Genomic DNA, 20,018 nt, shown 5'->3' on the forward strand with positions numbered 1-20,018 from the left:
TGGATGGGCCAGACATTTCCTGACTTTTAGGCAGCCATTGCTTAGTCTCTTCTTGGGCTTCTATCTCCTGGTTTTCTGCCAAGGGAAACCTCTTCACTGCATCTCTCAGTGCTCCTTGGATGCATGCTCCCAGGCCTTATTTTTTTAAGAGTCATATTGCTGATTATGCTGTGCATTCTGAGTCACTGTAAAACAGAGTATTTCCAGGGTCACAATCCCACCATATTGGAATTCTTGAGCTCCATTGCTTTAGTCTCTGGCTCTGACCCATTTCACCCTGGCACTTGCTGAGCTCAGTACCCTGCTCATTGCGTGGCTCAATACTGGGCTTGGGTGCATGCCTACGGGAGGGCAGTGTGTGAACCTGGTACATATTCAAGGGTCCCTTTTGTTACTAGGGAAATCGGGGGCCCCTCTTGTGACTTTTAGTCTTACTAAAAACATAATCCTAGAATGGACTCAACAGGAGGAACAACAATAATTTTATAGAGAGTTTAAATAAAAAAAATTCCAGGATAGAGAAGCTATAAATCTTGGTAGCTGCCTGGAGGAGGAAGATCAAGCAGAGAAAGAGAAAAAGCCATGAGCTAAGCCAACATGGAGCTCAGCAACTTGGCAGAGAAGCAGCCACATGGTAGAGAGGGGAACATTAGGGGAAGAGTGAAAAACCTCAAAGTACTGTAGAAAGCATACTTAGGCTTTGACCAACAGCCGGGAAGGCAAAAACGAACAACCCAATGGCAGTTGGTATGGGACTGCAATGGGGTGGATCCTCTGGGAAGGAGCAGCATGCTATCTCACTAAAGGGGTGATTGCTTCTCCTCTCTCTTTAGCACAGCTTAAGGTAACCTACTTTTGTGAGGGGAGATTGATCTGCCCAACTGGACTGACTCTTACGCGTAGGAGACAAGGGCATGTCTCTACCTCGAGTGCTATTCTTTTTGGCTAGGAGGCAACAGCTTTTCCTTGCTTGGCCTTCAGTGCTAGTGTAACTCACTCTTTCCAGGGAGTTGTTTTCCCCTGGGACAATCTTTCTGCATAAGGCCATTTCCTTAGGGTCTCTGAAGGCTGCCCTGCCTGCTGGGAGCTGAGAAGCTCTATATCCCCTGTGAAGATGCTGGAGTCTCACTGTCATGTGGCACTTCCTCTATGAGGATCTACAGCTCTGGAAGACCAGGCTTCAGACCATGAAACCTGCTCAGGGATGATGTAATTAGACCCCAGGGCAGAAGTGGGTGAGAACTGTTTCCTTTCATGGATCATAGTGTGATGCTGATGGTGGGTGTAGAGGGAGGGCAGGTGATGTGTACATAAGTCACAGGGTCAGAATTAGGCACAGTGAACTTCCTCCTGGGAATGTGGCTTTCTATTTCTTTCCTTCCATCTGGCTCTGTAGGTGCCCTCGGTAGGAAGGCATTTGGAGTAGTAGCTGGTAAATGACCTTAATCGGTAGCTTTCAGATTTGTGGAGCAGATTGCTATTGGCAAGAAGTTCATTGATGTCAGAAATAGCCGCCAGGCGCTCAGGCCCCAGTCAGCTGGGCCTATTGAAGGCTGAGCTGAAGAAAGAGGTCAGGGAGGATGTGGCAATTGGGACCTTTCCCAGGGAGGAGGAACCTGGGCTTATTCACAGGGCGGGTGCCTGTGTTCTCAACCCATCTGGTCTCACCTGAGTTCCTTTTGGGGCTCTGAACTGAGTTGACTCTGAGTCTCAGACCTCTGTCCTCCATCTTTTTGGGGATCCCTCACTTCCTCTTTTGAGGAAGCTGGAGCCCGAGTGCTCCATTCCTAGGGATTGGGGGGTCCTCTAGAGCCAGGGAAACAGGAAGAGACACTTGCTAGAGGAGGTACAAGACCTGGAAACCAAGACTGGAGGAGGGAACTTCCAACAATGAGTGGTGAGCTGGCGGTACTCTGACCTGTCGGGCTGGAATAGTAAAGAGTACCCAGGTAATTCTACACTGTTTTGTGTGAGAACATGGTGGTGTGTAGATGGTATGTGTTCCCCCTCTCCTCTCTTCTTTGTGTGTGTGCGTGCTTATTTGCATATGAGTACATACTTGTGTGTATGTGTGTGGAAGCCAGAGTTCAGTGGTGGGTCTTTGTCAACTGCTTTCCACCTTACTTTATGAGACAAGGTCTCTCAGTGGACGAGCTCATAGATTTGGCAAGGCTGGCAGGACAGTGAGCTCCAGGGATCTGCCTGTCTTCGCCTCCCAGTGTAGCTAGAGTTTTCCTGCCTGGCCCACGGTCAGGGCAAATCTCTCTCACCCGCCAGTCCCACAGCCACTCAGACCCAACCAAGTAAACACAGAGACTTATATTGGTTACAAACTGTATGGCCGTGGCAGGCTTCTTGCTAACTGTTCTTACAGCTTAAATTAATCCATTTCTATTAATCTATACCTTGCCACGTGGCTTGTGGCTTACCGGTACTTTACATCTTCCTTGTCCTGATGGCGGCTGGCAGTGTCTCTCTCTCAGCCTTCCACTTCCCAGAATTCTTCTCCTTGTCCCGCCTATACTTCCTGCCTAGCCAATGGCCAATCAGTGATTTATTTACTGACCAATCAGCAACACACTTGACATACAGACCATCCCACAGCATCCCAGTATTGGAATTACAGACTTGCCCCACCACACTCACACTCAGCTATATTTTTTGCATGGCTGCTGGAGATTTCAGCATCGTTCTCGTACAGCAAACATTTTAGCAACTGATCCATCCCCCAGTTTCAGTTGTTTCTGTTTGAGTGTGATCTTTAAAAACCATCTCCAGAAGGGACTATGCTGGGAATGTCTTTCTGTATGCTGTGAATGTGTTGCTCTTATTGATGGATAAGTAAAATGCTGATTGGCCAGTAGCCAGGCAGGAAGTATAGTATAGGCGGGATAAGCAGAGAGGAGAATTCTGGGAAGTGGAAGGCTGAGTCAGGGGACGCTGCCAGCCACCGCTGCCATGAGAAGTAAGATGTAAAGGTACCGGTAAGCCACGAGCCATGTGGCAAGATATAGATTTATAGAAATGGGTTAATTTAAGATGTAAGAACTAGATAGCAAGAAGCCTGTCATGGCCATACAGTTTATAAGTAATATAAGTCTCTGTGTGTTTACTTGGGTCTGAGCGGGTGTAGGAGCCAGGTGGACACACAAAAAAACTCCAGCTACAGGACTAGACTCTATCAAACCAGTCTTAAGGTCAGGTGTTCTTGGCCCCACAACCAGATCTTGTCTCTCCCAACTCCCACACCCTGCTTACCTCACGTGGTCTTCTCCCTGGCTGGAAAGGGAATGTCTGCATTAGACCCTTCCATATGAACTTGAGTGTCTTAGACCAGTTTTAGACTTTGTTCCTGTATATACAGAGTCAGGGGTGGTGGTGGATTATTTAAGGCTTACTGTGCAAACATCTACATAAACCACACACACAGTAGGCACCAGTGAATAGAGTTGCTAGGTGTCTGTACTAGGATGTGCACCAGACTTGTACAGGGCACTCAGAGGAGCCCTAGCCAGGTGCTGGCCCTCAGGAAGCCACAGCGAGGCAGCAGGTAGACAGGTGACATGTCATTGGCAACTGGCACAGTCATGTTAACTGTCAGTGTCTCTCCCAGAGCTGCTGATCATACTTTGTGTTGGTGTCCTGGGACCACCCGAGGATGCTTCCCTGGCCTCTTGTCGTCTCTGCCCTGATTCTCCCAGTATGGGGTAAGTTTTCTTTCTATGGACCAAATGGGTGCTCTTCCCTGGCATGCAAGAAGAGCTTTATGGCACCTATAGACCTGGGGACAACTCTTTACACTACCCCAAGTAATAGCTTTCATTATATGGTTAAGTCTTTAAATCTTAAGTTTCTCTATCTGAAGACTGAGAAAAGGTTGCTTCTTTTTTCAGTTTGAGGATTCAGCGAGGTGACACACGTGACTGACTTATCACTTGGCAGTAAGAACCAATAAGTGGGAGCAATGGTTATATCTGTGTCAATATGATGCCAACCAGCATTTTAATTAACTTAGATTTGTGCCTGTCAACAAAACAATGTTCCTTTGGAGAAATAATGCAAATCAGTGCTTGGTGACCTCCTCACAGTCCTTCAAGTAGGAGCATGGGCTTGACCCATGTCCTAGCACTGAGCAGGAACTGGCCTGACTCAAGAAGGGCAGTTCTAACTATTTCTTCTTATTGCATCTGATACACAGATGTACACAAAAGAGAACACTGTGGTTTTGAGGTGCCTGAATACATTTCCAGGTTGTTTTTGCCAATTGCATGTTTGGATATGGCTCATAATTGTTCAATATGTCTGTATCCCTCCCTGTAGCAATGCACTAGTATCCTGGGGATTACCTGAAGACAGTATTAGAGAAGACCATGCCACCAACTGTTAGTGGTAGTTCCCTGGTCAGCACAGAGGGGCTTGATGGAAGAGGACTGGGGACTCTGGGAGGCAGAGAGGTAGTGGAGAGGGGCAGCTGTTTCTGGCTGGATCTCTGTTATCCCATTGTTATCAAATGGTTCAGAACTCTTTGAAGACAGATGAAGGCAGGGATGTTCTTTTGCAGGTGTTTTCTCCTGGGAAAAAACACAAACTAAACAGATTTCAGAAGGATTGCAGCAACTGCTTGGCAACATCTCCCAGTTCCTGGAGAAAGGCAAACTGGGCCGTGATGGTGAGGAGGTTTAGAGATCTGCCAGTGTTCTCATGTGGCCAGAATGCATCTCAGGTCTGCACAGCCAGCTGGGACAGGGTGGATAACAACAAATGTAGAAGGGATCTGGCCAGCGGCTTAAGTGTAATTTTATAGGCTCTTGGGGTGTAGGGATGATATCAAAAGGGAGAAACAGCTTATGCAGGGTAGAGACCCAGTCCTTGAGTTCAGTGGCTCAGAGAGTGAAGGGCAGATGAAGATTCTGCATAGTGAGATCCCTGAGACTGAGGAGGAGATGTGACCCCTTAAGGAGAAGTCAGAGGAAATTGCCAGTGAATGTGCAGTGAGGCTACAAGAGCTGGGTGGGGACAAGTGGGTGGCATGGGTATATTTCCTAATGTAGTGCATTTATGGTGGAGATTCCTGAGATGGGGGAGCAAAATATCCAGAATACCTGGCCAGTTCAGCTGCCTTAGGAGTGAGAGTCTGCAAGGTGTACATATGGCAGTGAGCAGGGAGGTATGACCACCCGAGGATACCCCTCCGAGGGCATTTTCACCAGCACTGGGCAAAGTTCAGACCAACATGTGGCAAATGTAGGATGCACAGACTGACATACCCTCTCCTCACAGACGTCTTCGGCATGGTCTCTCGAGAGGAATGGGGGGCAGAAGCAATTGGCTGCAGCTCTAAGCTGAGCAGGCCAGTGAACGTCCTTGTCATACACCATGTCCCTGGACTAGAGTGCCACAACCAGACTGTCTGTAGTCGGAAGCTTCAGCAACTGCAGGCCTATCACATCCGCAACAGCTGGTGTGATGTGGCCTACAAGTAAGTGGCTGAGCCTGGATCTCCAGGCATGTGGTCAAAGCTGCTTTGCCAAGGTTCTCCTAGTTCTTCCCACCGATTTTCCTCATCTCCTTGGCTCTAATTCCATAGGGTTTGTAATAAATACAGTATTCAAAAATCTTCCTGAAATTCTGAGAATTTTCTGTGACGTTTAATGCCTCTGGGACGCAGAAGACATAAAAACCAAGACATGAACTGCTCCTTTAAATGCCGCTGGAAACTCTTGGTTTGCCTGACACACCATAGTTTACAGAATTCTTCCTTATACCTGAGTGCTTCTGGTCATCCACTAGTCTGAGTTGGGCAGAACCAGAGTCATCATTTTCTCAAGGTAGGGGAGGTTGTTTGAGTTCCCCAGTGCCACACACAAGTACGGCCATCGATCCTAAACTAGCCTGACCTGTTTCTGTCCAAGGTAGTCTCCACTGCATTGCAGGTATGGGCTCTTGTCTGACTGGGGCAATCATCTCACCTCTGACCCCAACAGCCAGTCTAGGAGAGTTCTGTCTGACTTTGGCTAGTTGTCAGCAGTCTGGCTATGGTAATGGTAATGGCTTCTGGCTTCAGGTGCCCACAGCATCTCCACTTTCCCACACAAGGCTTTCTCCAAGGCCTCCATGATTCAGAGGAGTTAATGACCTCTGGGGGACAGGAGTTGGTGGTAACTTCATCAGCCCAGCCCTTCTGAAGGATGGCTCTAAAGCTATGTATACAACTCTTCAGAAGGACAAGGCAGGTGAGCGGCAGCCAGGGTTCAGTGCTGAGTGCCTACTCTCAAGCTAGCTCAGGGGCATAGGCTGTTGTTGGATTTCTTTATTTTTTTTCCTTCTCCCTGCTCCACCTCTTTGTCTTCTGGGATCCCTCCTCAAACACATTGGCTGCCACTGTGTCCATGTCTCACATGCTGTGTTTCTGTAGGAAGTTACCTGGCAGGAAGAAAAGAAGTGAGGAGCCTGTGTGGCGGTTATGTAGGCAGTGTACCTTCTGTGGGAGGTAGGAGAGCTGTTTTTTAGGGAAGTATGGAGTCCATAGAGATGAACACTGTATGGCTAGGTCATCTATAGTTTCTGCAGATGTCCCAGATCCCCTCTTTCTTCTCAGTATTTAGGATGATTTATATACAAATTGGGTGTCTAGGCAAGGGAGGGTGTATGGGGTGTGGGTGTGGGTCCTTTTCAACGTTAAAGATAAGGATACATGACTTGTTCTTTCTAGAGTCTCAGAGAAATCCATGTGGATACTTTTTAGTGAACCTGCCCTGTGCTCTTCTCCCTTCTGAGTCTGGGGAGGTAGTTCTGTCTCTCAGGAATGTGTGTCGGTGCAGCCAGTAACTTGTGTTTCCCCTGCCCATAGTTTCCTGGTTGGGGATGATGGCAGAGTATATGAAGGTGTTGGCTGGAATGTCCAAGGCTCACATGACCAAGGCTACAACAACATTTCCTTAGGACTTGCGTTCTTTGGCGCCCAGGAAGGTAATGGCACCTCAGCTGACTGTCCTTCAAGGAGTTCTCTGCTGCTTTCTCTTGAAGCTCTGCTGCCCTCTCAGACATCTCTTCAAAGCTTTCCAGAACACACAACGCAATGCCCTTCTTCCTTCTGCTCTGGCTTCCTTCTCTGACTCTGCCACATTTCTTCCTCAGACTCCCAGGCTTCTCTAGGCGAACCTCCCCCTCCCTCTTCTCCCCAAGCTTCTGTCTGCCGGGTTCTCGCTCTGCTCTTCTTCAGGCTTTCCCCCTGTTAGTGACTATCACACCTTCTCTCCAGGACTGACAGGTCTGTGGCTGTCGGCCAGGTGTCCCCTCTGTCTATCTCTCACTCCTAGATTTTCTATTCAGCCTCTGGAGTAGGTATTTTTCTCGCTGCTGTGACCAAATACCAGGAAGAATTTATTCCAGCACACATCGCAATGGGGGAGACATCATAAGAGGGGCATAAAGTGGCTGGTCATATCGTATCTACTGTTAGGAACAGGAGGATGACGTTGGTGCTCACCCATTCTCTCCTGTGTTTGGCCCAGAATTCCATCCCATGGAATGGTGCTGTCTGAATTTAGAGTGGGTCATCCCACTTCAGTGAGTCCATTCAGGAAATATGTCCATAGGTTTGTCTCCTAGATCTGCTCAAGTTGACAGTTAATTCCATTAATTGTTTTCGTACAATATATTTTGACTATGTTTTCCCCTCCTCCAACTCCTCCAAGACATCTCTACCTCCCTACTCATCCAACTTCATGTTCTTCCTCTCTCTCTCTTAAAAAAAAAAGGAAAAAAAGTCTAAGCAAAACAAAATGGAACAAAAATCTCAAAGCAGGTTGGGACCCATGGAATTTGTTTTGTGTTGGGCTACTCCTGGAAGGTCACAGCCTCTGACATTCTTCCATTTTCTTCCAAGTCTGTTGATTCCAGTTACCTGCACCCCACATTCTAACACATGGTCAGGAAGGACAATGCCTGTAGAGCCTGTGAGTCTGTTAATGTATTTTATATAGCTAGTTTCTCATTTCCTGCTCAATACCCTTTGGGATAGTCCGGGTAGACTCCATCATTCCCACTACTACAGTATGCAGCCCAAGTTTCAGAGAAGCAAAGAACCCAAAGACACACTGTGGGGAGGAGTCAGAACATGAGCCTGAATTTTCCATTTGCAGCAGGCGAGTGGTTCCCGCCGAGTAGGGCCCTGAATGCCTGTTTAATTTACAGATTTATTGGTTGGTTTGGGATTTGAAGCATGTACTTTTTAGATTCCGAATTCTTCTTCATGAACAAGTGGGTCACCAATAGTGTTTGATTCAGGGTTTTGTGCTGTGAAAGATGAGGGTGTGGGCAGGTGGGGCTTATTGGGCAGAACTACTTCAAGCTCTCTTGTGGATACAGAGAGTGGATATGTGAAGTCGGCACATCATTGGCAAGGGCTTCAACTTGAGGCACTCAGAGCCCTGTTTTCACAGGCCCCTCATGCTCGGCCCTCTGACTTGAGGGATGAGCCTGTCCCCATTGTTTCCTCTAGCAGCTGTGTAGGTTTGTTGGGGGCACCTCAGCATCTTCCCACTGTTCTCTGACACGAGGCTGGACAGGGACTCCCTATAAACCACTCTCTTCCAGGCCACAGTCCCAGCCCTGTCGCGTTGTCAGCTATGAAGGGTCTGATTTCCTATGCTGTGAAGAAGGGCCACTTGTCACCCACGTACATCCAGCCACTTCTTGTGAAAAGTGAAAACTGCCTGGTCCCTCCACAGAAGGGGAGACAGAAGAAAGGTGAGGCCCTCTCCCTTTCTGGTCCTCCCAGTCCTACATACTAGGATGGCAGCACTCCCAAATGCCACCAGGAGTGACCTCATCAGGATTTTCTCACATCCTTTCCAGTAGCCATGTGGTCACCAGCTTTCTGAAATGCTTGTGCTGGCCAACCTTGAACTCTCCAGGCCACCTCTTTCCCCATTAGCTGCAGTGACTATGCCACAGCACTATGAGTGGCATCATGTGAACAGTCTTTCTGCAGTCATATCACACCTGCTTCCTCAGCAAAAACTAGATCCAAGGAACAAGGTACAAGAACTCTTGAGTCATAGAGCTTCTGTGCAGAGGGGGAGAGAAAGATCATGAGCAAAAAAACAGACACAACATTGGGATGAGCTGGATGGTGGTGGTGCATGCTTTTAATCCCAGCACTCAGGAGGCAGAAGCAGGCAGGTCTCTGAGTTTGAGGCCAGCCTGGTCCACAGAGTCAGTTCCAGGACAGCCAGGGCTATAGAGAGAAATCCTGTCTTGAAAAACCAAATGACAACAAACCCCCCCAAACTCAGTATGTCATATGGTGGAAATCGTTAGAGAAGAAATTAGACATAGAAAAAGACAGGGTACACTTATGCACAGTTCTTAGTCACATGCTCATATACAAGCACACATTGATAAATGCAGAAAGTAACACAAACTTGATGTTGTCACACTGACTTTAAAAGAGGAATTTAAAAACAATTCAGACAACAAGTTTGATGCCCTTTTGTGTTAACAAGCCACGGTATCAAAACCAATGAATTTTTATATTTATTTATTTTATTGTTTTATACGTATGAGTGTTTTGCATGGACATATATATGCATACCACATGTGAGCCTGGTGCCCACAGAAGACAGATGAGGTCATCAGATCCCCCTGGAACTGGAATTACAGGTGATTGTGAGTCATCATGTGAGTGCTGGAAACTGAACCCAGTCCTCTGCAAGAGCAACAAGTACCCTTAACCACAGAGCCAATAGAATCAGTTTGGCTTCTGCCTCGAGACTGCTGCCATCCGTCCATATTGAGGAGTGCTTTATACAGGCAGAATCTTACGGGTTTTAAGTGTCTGTCCAACGGACTCCCAGAGTAAAGCTTTTGTGTTTGCTGCTTGAATCGGTACACTCCAGAGTACCACAGGCGGGATTTGGAGGGGCTTTGAGGGTGGTTGGGAAATCTCAACATGCTGAGGATCAGAGCAGCCTTCAGTAGTCATATGGTGGGCATGGTGTGTGTAACGAATCCTTTATGTTTTGTCGTTTGCTTTTGTTGTTTCATGCTACAACAGCTTGCCCCCACATTGTTCCACGGTCTGCTTGGGGTGCAAGAGAGTCCCACAGCTCCAAGATGACTCTCCCTGCAAAGTATGTCATCATCCTTCACTCTGCTGGGAGAACCTGCAGCCAGTCCGATGAGTGCCGCCTGCTGGTCCGAGATCTCCAGTCCTGGTTCATGGACAGGCTAAACGCAAGTGACATTGGGTATAAGTAAGTGATCCCAGGGATAGGGACTGTTTTCCTTTGGTTAGAGAATCTGAATCTTTCAACAGGAGGGGAAAAGGAGTTAATGTTGTTGGGCTATTCCTCATATGAAAGACCTGTGGGTACTTAGGTTGGCTTTTGACCCAATTCAGGATGCTCTTATTTAGGAGACAGATAAGGGGCAGTCACAGCCCCAAGCATGCTCTCAAAATGTGTGCCTATTAAAGGCAGCATATGGATATTATGGTGCTTGGCTTGCTCCTTCTGGTGTTATTTTGACAGTCCTTCACATTTAAGTCTCTGAACACTCAGAAGGAGAGTCTTTCCTACATGGACAGACTGGATGACACCCATTAATTTCAGTGCCAAGGTCCGAAATTTTATAATAAGAATGTGTTATCTAGGGGGGAGACGTTTTTCCTCCTCCTACATTTCTTCCCCCATCCTCTCCCTGTGTCTGTCTGTCTGTCTTTCTCCTCACACCTTTCTATTTCTCCTCCTACCCTGTTCCCTTCCTCCCCCTTCCCTCCCTTCCTTCTTATTTAGTGTAAGCTAAATGAATGTCAAAATTCTGTGCCTGAGTTTTGTTGGTCAAGAATACTTACGTTGAAAGACAGTAACTTAAGACTGGTCCACATAGACAACAAAATGTCCTGCAAAACAGGCAAAAACAGAGGATGTTTCCAGAGCTTGAACTAAGACTCTGGAATACCTCACTCATTTCTCCCCACAAACAATCAAACTGAAGTTGAAGCCTAAGTGTAAGCTACCACACACTCATATGGTGTGTTTGTATGTGCTAATAAAAAGAGCCGCTATCTTAAGGATGTTCATGGATTAGTTTCTAGAGCTGAGTTTTAGTCTTGACTGTTCCTGCCAGGCACTGGTGTGCAGAGTGCGTGCCTCAGTTGGATTTGTCACTGGTATATTCTTCTAAGGTGACTGATCCTCTTCTCTGTCTCCATTTTAGTGAAGCTCTTTAGAGAAGGGAGAAAATATTACCTCTAGTCAGCTATTAGGACCTGTCAAATGATTGCTAGGTCCTGCTATTCAGGATAATCCGATGGTGTTCTCCTTAATTACAATGGAGATGTGAATATCAAATATGAATTTGGAAATTTCATTCTGAGGATTAAAGTTTCTCTTTCCTACTTAGGCTCTAGAAGGCCTTTTCCTAGGCTACTGATTTGTATTGTGCATCCTATCATCCATCATTCTGGAGAGGGTCTGAACTCAGGACCAAACATTCACTTCTCACACATTATAGCTCTAGGCCATGCTCTGAGGATGCTTCTTGCGGGAGCATGCATGGGTGGCTCTTACCCTTTTACACACAGTGTCTCTGAGGAGTTGAGACATTGACTATGATCACATAAATGCCAACATTGGATGTGGTGAGAGGTGAGGCTGGGAGGTGGAAGAGCCATGTCCTGAAGAATGATGTATCTTCAGCTGGGGAGTTTGGGTTCTGTGCAAAGAACTAAGAGCAGGATTGTACATGATAGGATTTGTATTTTTGAAAGAAGCTTTGGGAACAGATTAGTGAGGGTGAACTCGACAGCAGTGAGTGAGATTTGAAGATTTGGCAATTCAGGCAAGGCAAGATGTTGACGGGGTAAGAGGGTACAGATGTCACAGGGAGAAGTGGAGACATTCAGGAGTTCAGGAAAGTGAGTGGCTAATGCCTAAGGTGCAGGACTATGTCAGGGAGGTGGCTGGGAGATACCTGCAACAAGCCTTGGCTGGCAAGCGGATGAAGTGAATGGGCTGAGGCCTGGGTTTGGAGCCAGCAGACACAAGTTTTCCCTACAATGCTCTCCCAGAGGAGAAGAGGTGGGAGGTGGCTCCAGCTGTGAGTTGTGCACTTTCATGGGTGATGAAGAAACGAGACAAAGGATAGCTTAACTCTGAGAGTGTGTAGAGTGAGAAGGAAGAGGCACAGGGGAGCACCCCAGTGAGCACACACTTGAGGAGGCTGAGAACAGAGGCCCAGCTGCCAGACAGGAGGGTGAGTGGACCATCCCAAGTGGAAGTCCCGAGAAGTTGTCTGGAGAAGGAGGAGAGGTAGGTTGACATTTGGGAAACTGATGGTTAGACATTTGGGAAATCAGGGTGAGTTGCTAAGTTGTTTATATTCTAAAAGTACCTACTGTGACAATTTACTCCAGTAGAAATCTGCAAATGTTTTAAGTCTGGGTCCCTCTAGAGCCCCATTCTTCCAGATTTTTTCATTAGCATACCACTCACAAAGACTCTTGTCTTTCTTGTTCTGTAACTTGGTGCTTATTTAGTAAAGAATGAATGAATGAAGGAAGGAAGGTGAGTGTCAGTCCCTGAATGCTTCTCTTCCATGCTAATCTCCGTCTCTCTTGTGCTTTTCCAGCTTCCTCGTGGGCCAGGATGGTGGTGTTTATGAAGGGGTGGGCTGGAATCACCAAGGATCCCGCACGGATGGGTACAATGACATTGCTTTGAGCATCACCTTCATGGGTGTCTTCACAGGTAAGTGGAAGCTTTGGGTAGCTGTGATACTTGTGTGATGTTTGAGGAGAATGTCTGATTTGGACAGAAAGACATCAGACTCAGACCTCATTTAAACCATCATATGCTGAAACTTTGTATTTATATGAGTGTGGCTAGAGGTGACCCTCAGATCCTAGACAGAATAGCTACTCTTAAATTACTTTTTACACACACAGACAAATCTCTCCTTCCCTCCCTCCCTCCTTCCCTGCCTCCCTCCCTCCTTTCCTCCTCCTCTTCCTCCTTCCCTTCTTCCCTCCCTTCTGCCTTTCCTCCCCCTTTCCCTCCCTCACCCCTTTCTCTGCTACAATGAATGGGAGGAGCAAGGAGAAATGCCTTTGTGAGTAATTTGAGTAATTTCAGGTCCTCTTTGTAACCTACCCTATTTGGGTTTCCATGGTAACAACTCTAGACTGCTCGGCCTTATACACAAGGCAGAGTTTTCGGTATTTTTTTTTTTTTGAGACAGGGTTTCTCTGTAGTTTTGGTGCCTGTCCTGGATCTTACTCTGTAGACCAGGCTGGCCTTGAACTCAGAGATCCGCCTGCCTCTGCCTCCCGAATGCTGGGATTAAAGGTGTGCACCACCACTGCCTGGCATCGGGATTTGTTTTGACTACACTGAAAATGTTCATTTACTCAGAGCTTCTGACTAGAGCTAGGTGTTGTTATTGAATCTCTGGAAAGGTGACATACTGGCCCTGCTACTCCTTCTGGCTGGTTTGTAAATGAGCATTAGATGGGGTCGGGGCAAGTGCAAGGATGCTGAGCACTTAATCTGTGGGGAAGGCCAGTATACCTCACTGCTTCTGACAGTCTGGATAATTCATTGTCACAGATCCATCCGTGCTTTGGAGGGTGTTTAGCACTATCTTCACCTTCTCCCAACTCAACAATAAGAGTGTCCTTTCTTCTTACACTTTGGTCAAACAAAGAATATCTCTAGGTACTGCCAAATGTTCATTAGGGGACTAAAATGTCTCCACTAGAGAACTATCACGACAAATTTCTGCAGTAGGAAAACCTTCAGAGTTCTTCAGATCTATATTTATAATTCCAGTAATTCAGAGTCAGGACACCTTTTGAGCTGAGACATGTGAAATCTTGATCTGGCATTCTCTCCGTCTGTAGAGTGACTGCCAACAGTCAAATACATGACTTTAGTGGTAGGCTGGGTAGGTTTGAGATCATGTTCTGCCCTGGTCTGGGCACCCTAGGGTCCTACAAACCATGGTCTGGCTGTGTTTTGCAGGTTCCTCACCCAATGCAGCTGCTCTGGAAGCAGCCCAGGACCTGATCCAGTGTGCTGTGGACAAGGAGTACCTGATCCCTAACTACCTGCTAATGGGCCACAGTGATGTGTCCAATACTCTGTCCCCTGGACAGGCATTGTACAATATCATCAAGACATGGCCTCACTTCAAGCACTGAGGGAGGCCCTAGCCCATTCTGAGGATGCTCTTCCTTCTGCTGGGTGTCTGTCCTTACCTCCCACTTGGGATTAGCATTGCTGTCCTGTCATTTCAAAGCTTTACCTTGTTCATTTCCTGGGTTGGGACAACCATGTCTTCTCTTGGTGACATTCACCACTGTTCCCCAAGTTTTGTATGTACAGTCTTGAATCTTCTTTCCTGGGTACTTGCCTTCTCAGATAGGTGAGGTAATGGGCTGGTTCTTGCCATTACGTCTATATCCCTAGTTATCTGCCCTTCTGCTTGGTACACAAGCAGCTGTGGTTTGTCTGGTGGCTTCCGGTGCTCATCCACAGCCCAGGCAGGGTGTCCTCTCCTCCTCTGCTCACACATCTGCTTGTGCATATGTGAATGCTGCTTTTGTTTAAGGGTTTAGGTTTCTTGCAGGCATATCTATTCTCTTCTAGTTTGTGAAGTTTTCCCAGAGCAGCAGCTGAGTATTCTTCACCACCAGGTAGCCTATGTCAGCTTTGTGATCCGTGTCTAAATGTAAGTAAGTATTGTAGAAGTTTGTTGGAGAATCGGATGAACAAGTTAGAGGCCCAAGTCCTTTTCCAAAAGTTTGCCATCACCCCACTGTGGAAGCGCTGCTGTCCAGTGACCCATTCTTCCATTGTTCTCTGCACTGGTACTTCTTGGTTGGAGGCTTGGGGCTGACTGTGTTGACTTGTCTATAACAGATGCCATCTCTCGAGAGTCCTGTGCCGTTGTATCCACAGAGCACCCTGAGTGCCAGGACCACCTGTTCCTCCAAGGCCAAGACAGATGTGTGCCAATACTTGCTGTCCAGTACTGTGGCCTGCCTGTGCCTGGATGGGTTCTGTTGGGCTGACTCTGCTGCTCTGCAACCCTCCCTAGCCTCATTCTTTGTTGTGTTTATTGGAAACACATGAAGTGTTGTTTTTCTCTGTGTTATTCTGCAAAATGGAAGGGCGAGTAAGAGGAAAACAGAAGAGATGAATAAAAAGAATATGATGTAGGGATTGTCTTGTTAACATTTGCTTAAATAATGTTTTGTCTTGTTTTATGTGCTTTTGTTGCTCTTATTTTAATAAAAACAAACACAAGAGCTGCCCCCTCCCTTTCTCATTTTTGCTGGGGACTGAACCTAGGGCCTCACACAGCTTACACTGTAGCCAGATAAATATTTCCCGCCTAAACCTGAATAACCAGTCAGAGGCTTAATATTAATTACAAATTGTTAGGTCTATGGCTCAGGCTTATTGCTAGATAGCTATTACATCTTAAATTAACCAATTTCTGTTAATCTATGTTTTGACACATGGCCGTGCCTTTACTGGTCTGCTGGCATCTTGTTCCTTGGGCAGCTGCATGACGTCTGCTCTGACTTCGCCTTTCTTCTCCCTGTCTCTCTCCTTGGATTTCCCACCTGGCTCTTATCCTGCCTTACCTCAGGCCCAAACAGCTTTATTTATTAAGCAATGGGAGCAACACACATTCACAGCATACAGAAAGACTATCCCACAGCTCTTCCCCTTTTCTGTCTAATCAAAAAGGAAAGTTTTAACTTTAACATAGTAAAATTACACATAACAAAACAGTTATCAAGCAAGAATTATAGTTAAAATATACAGTCTGTTTTTGGTAAAATTAAAGAAAATATTCTATCATCTATCCTATGTCTGTGAATCTAAAGTTTCATATCTAATTTACCTTTTTTCATGATTAAGGAAAACTACAATTATAACTATCTACTCCATCAAAGACCCCAGAAGGATATAATAATGTCTGAGTAAACAGAGGTACATTGTAAGCAAGTTCCAAAATTCTAGAAATGACAGAGACATCTGGCTGCCTGGACAGTCACCCAAAGTTCTTCTGTAACATTGGGGCATCCATCTCAGCCTACAGGCCTGGAGTATCTGGCAGGTTTCTCAGTGAATCAGGAAATTTGAAGGACTATTCCACCTATTTTGGTAAAATTCATCAGTTGCTTTCTTTTGTGTCCTGCAGAATGTCTGGCAGACTCTTTCATGAAGCAGGAACCCTGAAGGACTATCTTGCCTTGTTTTGGCCAAGTTCAGTGATCACTTTCCTATGGGTCCTGTATATCTAGTTTATGCAACATACTGTCTTTTTTTTTTAAAAATTTTTATTTTGCAATACAATTTAGTTCTATATATCAGCCACGGATTCCCTTGTTCTCCCCCCTCCCGCCCCCCTCACCTTCCCCCCAGCCCGCCCCCCATTCCCATCTTCTCCAGGGCAAAGCCTTCCCCGCAGACTGAGATCAACCTGGTAGACTCAGTCCAGGTAGGTCTAGTCCCCTCCTCCCAGGTCGAAGTCCAGGCAAGAGCAGTTTCTTGCCAAAATGGCTAATCTTGCCATAATAAAAGCAAATTCCTATGGAGTTTCTTTGATGCCCATAATCCTTTTTGAAGTTATTGGTGCTACCAGGAGCAGCTGTGTCTCATTGTCAAGAAAAGTCTAAGTTCTTAAAATATTTTAAATGCCATATTCTGTAGGTCTTTGAAATGTTTGAAGATTGCCTATCTATCTGAAATATATCTGTGTGACCTTGAAAACATACCAAACATGACCATAAGTTTGCCATTATAGATGTCTATTAATCTGTATTTCCTAATGATACATTGCAATTTTAAGTGAGTTGCATAAACATAATACCTTAAACAAGAGTAGAAATATACATATAGAATAACAGAATTGACCTTAAATTTGTATTAATAAACCAAATTCACATCAATTTAAAGTATTTTGAGATTAACAGTTGTTTTTCAGATCAAAGTAGATTCAATAATCTATCTTTTTAAAAAATCATTTCTATATCATATCCTTTTTTCTTTAGAAAGAGATTGCATTTATAATCAACCTCCTTTAAATAAAAACAAACATTTATAAAAAATATTTTGGGAATTTGGTCATAGGTTTTCTTACTACTTCTTGCTGATTGGGGGTGTTGGCAATATTATGGGGTGCCACATCTGCGACAGTGTCGCCCGTGTGACAAATGCCGATCTGGTGGTCTCACGAGGAAGGGGGGCACGTGTCTCTCGAGGCTAGGCCCCCGGTGGTCCCCTGGCAATCAGCCCGAGCAATGGTTCTTGGATACATTGTTCCCTAAAGACCAGCCTTCTGTGGATGGTTGGCAAGACTCCTGCTTCTTTCTTCTTTCCTGACAATAACAACCTCCCTGTGCCTGGACTCCCGTAGACGCTCGCTTGACGTACCTGATAACTCCTCAACTGTTACACCAGCACTGCCCCCAGTGATTCAAGCCCTTGGGCAGATAGCACAAAAAACCGCTACTTCAGTGGGGACACTCATGGATGGATTAGAAAAGAAAGAGCTAATGATTCAGGTTCCCACAGATTCTAAGGAAGAAAATGTAAAAGTAAAAAGATTGTTAGGTAACCCTCACTCAGCTCATGCAAACTCACAAGAAAGAGAACTTAGGAAACTGGCAACCCCCATAAGAATGGTTGGAAAGTACATTCAATACCGTATTAATGGGAAATGGTGGACACCCCCTCGTTGAAATCCCAGAAGTAGAAATTACTTAGATCCACCCCCTTTTACAGGGGCTTATGACTATGAAGGGAATCGGTTGGGTAAATCATGGGGGAAAAGAATCTTGTGGAATCAGTTGCCTTTTATGGAAAGGCTGGTTAGAAGCAGAAAGGTATGGTGTACATATGATAGGCAGACAAGGTCAGCTATATTGAGGGGTATAGCACCTGTGCTAAAGAGGTGGGCTAAGGCTCTTGGCGAGGACTTTGTAACTGTCTTTAATAAATTACTAGAAATGAATTACCAGTTATTGAGTGCATAATCTGGCCCTTAGGGTTCAGGCCACAGCATGTCTGTGTCTGAAAGGATTAATCATTCTGAAAACCACATTGTATGACCACAAAAGATTGCGTCTATTGTTTTCCTTTTGCCCCTGGACTTAGTTCCTTGTTAAGATTGTACAAAATCTCAGCCTGATGTTCAGTAAATTTGCAGCAGTTTCACAGCATACTCTGGTGTCTGTGTCTGCCTGTCATCGCCGAATCCCAATTATCCTGAGCACCTTTACCCCATTCTCCCTCGGTCTGGTGGCCCTACTGAGACCCAGTCCGCGGCAATGGGGATCCTAAGAAAATTTAGAATTACGGTAAAGTCTTGAGTATAGTAGTCTGTGAAGCTGCATTGTCTCAGAGAGTTGCCTTGAAGCTGTTCTGGATGTTGGATCATTTGGGCCATCAAACCCATTGGAGACCTCTCAGGGGGTCTTCCTTGATGGAAGCATATTAATCTGGAAGGAATCCACAGCTTCTCATCTTCTGTGGAAAGAAAAGCAGAACCTCTTTTCCAAAACAGCACATCCTTAGACCCAAATTTTGAAGTCATGATAACGTTAAGATAAATTTGTCATAGCAGCCCCTAAAATAAAATGTCTCTCTGCAGTTAAGAATCCCAAAGACAACACAATAATATATAGTTTCCAGACTCTCTGTATATTTTCCATCTTTTTAAAATTTTTTAATTTTTTTAATTGAGATTTTCTATTCATTTTACATACCAACCACAGATTCCCCTGTCCTCCCTCCTCCCGCCCCCTAGCATCTCCTCCCAACCCACCCCCTATTTCTACCTCCTCCAAGGCAAGGTCTCCCATGGGAAGTCAACAGAGCCTGGTACATTCAGTGGAGGCAGGTTCAAGCCCCTCCTCCCTGCACCAAGGCTGTGCAAAGTGTCTCACCAAAGGCACTAGGCTCCAAAAAGCTGGCTCATGCACTAAGGATAGGTCCTGTTCTCACTGCCTGGGAGCCCCCTAAATAGTTCAAGTGAAACGACTGTCTTGCTTATCCAGAGGGTCTAGTTCAGTACCATGGGGGCTCCTCAGCTCTTGGTCCACAGTTCATGTGTTTCCACTATCTTGGCTAGTTGTTTTTGTACTTTTTCCAATCATGGTCTCAATATCTTTTGCTCATATAATCCCTCCTCTCTCTCATTGACTGGACTCCTGGAGCTCTGCCTGGGGCCTGGCCGTGGATTTCTACATCTGCTTTCTTCAGTCACTGGATGAGGGTTCTACGATGACAGTTAGGATATTCAGTCATCTGATCACCAGAGTAGGCCAGCTCAGGTACCCCGCTCAACTACTGCCAGTAGTCTATGGTGGAGTCATCCTTGTGGATTCCTGGGATTCCTCCCTAACACTCTGCTTCTCCCTGTTCCCATGGTGTCTTCATTTATCATGGTATCTTTTCCTTTGCTCTCCCACCCTGTTCCCATTCCAGCTTGAACCTCCCACTCCTCTAAGCTCTCATCCCCAGTCCCTTGCCCTCCATTACCTCCTCACCCCAGTTTGCTCATGTAGCTCTCATCCATTTCTCCATCATTGGGTGATCCATGCACCCTTCCTAGGGTTCTCCTTACTAGCTAGCCTCCCTGGAGCTGTGGGTTGCAGTCTGGTTATCCTTTGCTTTATATCTAGTATCTACTTATGAGTGAGTACATACCATGTTTGTCTTTCTGAGTCTGGGTTACCTCACTCAGGATAATATTTTCTAGTTCCATCCATTTGTCTGCAAACCTCATGTTTTTCTCTGCTGAGTAGTACTCCATTGTGTATATGTACCACATTTTCTTTATCCATTCTTCAGTTGAGGGGCGTCTAGGTTGTTTCTAGGTCCTGGCTATTACAAATAAAGCTGCTATGAACATAGATGAGCATGTGTCCTTGTGGTATGATTGAGTATTCCTTGGGTATATGCCCAAGAGTGGTATGGCTGGGTCTTGAGGAA

General features: G+C 45.9%; 1 protein-coding gene and 1 long non-coding RNA gene across 2 annotated transcripts; one reads left to right on the forward strand and one right to left on the reverse strand.

Moving 5' to 3' along the window:
• Positions 1–1,466: 1,466 nt before the first annotated feature.
• On the forward strand, positions 1,467–15,316 carry Pglyrp4 (peptidoglycan recognition protein 4). Its single transcript, XM_059265774.1, has 9 exons — positions 1,467–1,949; positions 3,614–3,707; positions 4,562–4,669; positions 5,281–5,479; positions 6,851–6,969; positions 8,599–8,751; positions 10,061–10,259; positions 12,637–12,755; positions 14,028–15,316. Exons 2-9 carry the CDS (start codon positions 3,659–3,661, stop codon positions 14,204–14,206), a joined length of 1,125 nt encoding a protein of 374 aa, XP_059121757.1. The 5' UTR covers positions 1,467–1,949; positions 3,614–3,658; the 3' UTR covers positions 14,207–15,316.
• Positions 9,165–15,162, reverse strand: LOC131913236 (uncharacterized). Its single transcript, XR_009379839.1, has 3 exons — positions 14,311–15,162; positions 10,859–10,906; positions 9,165–10,233 (listed from the first exon to the last, which is right to left on the reverse strand). It is a non-coding gene; the product is annotated as an uncharacterized LOC131913236 (long non-coding RNA).
• Positions 15,317–20,018: the final 4,702 nt, after the last annotated feature.

This window comes from Peromyscus eremicus, chromosome 6 (genome assembly GCF_949786415.1).
Source record: "Peromyscus eremicus chromosome 6, PerEre_H2_v1, whole genome shotgun sequence".
Lineage (NCBI taxonomy): Eukaryota > Metazoa > Chordata > Mammalia > Rodentia > Cricetidae > Peromyscus > Peromyscus eremicus.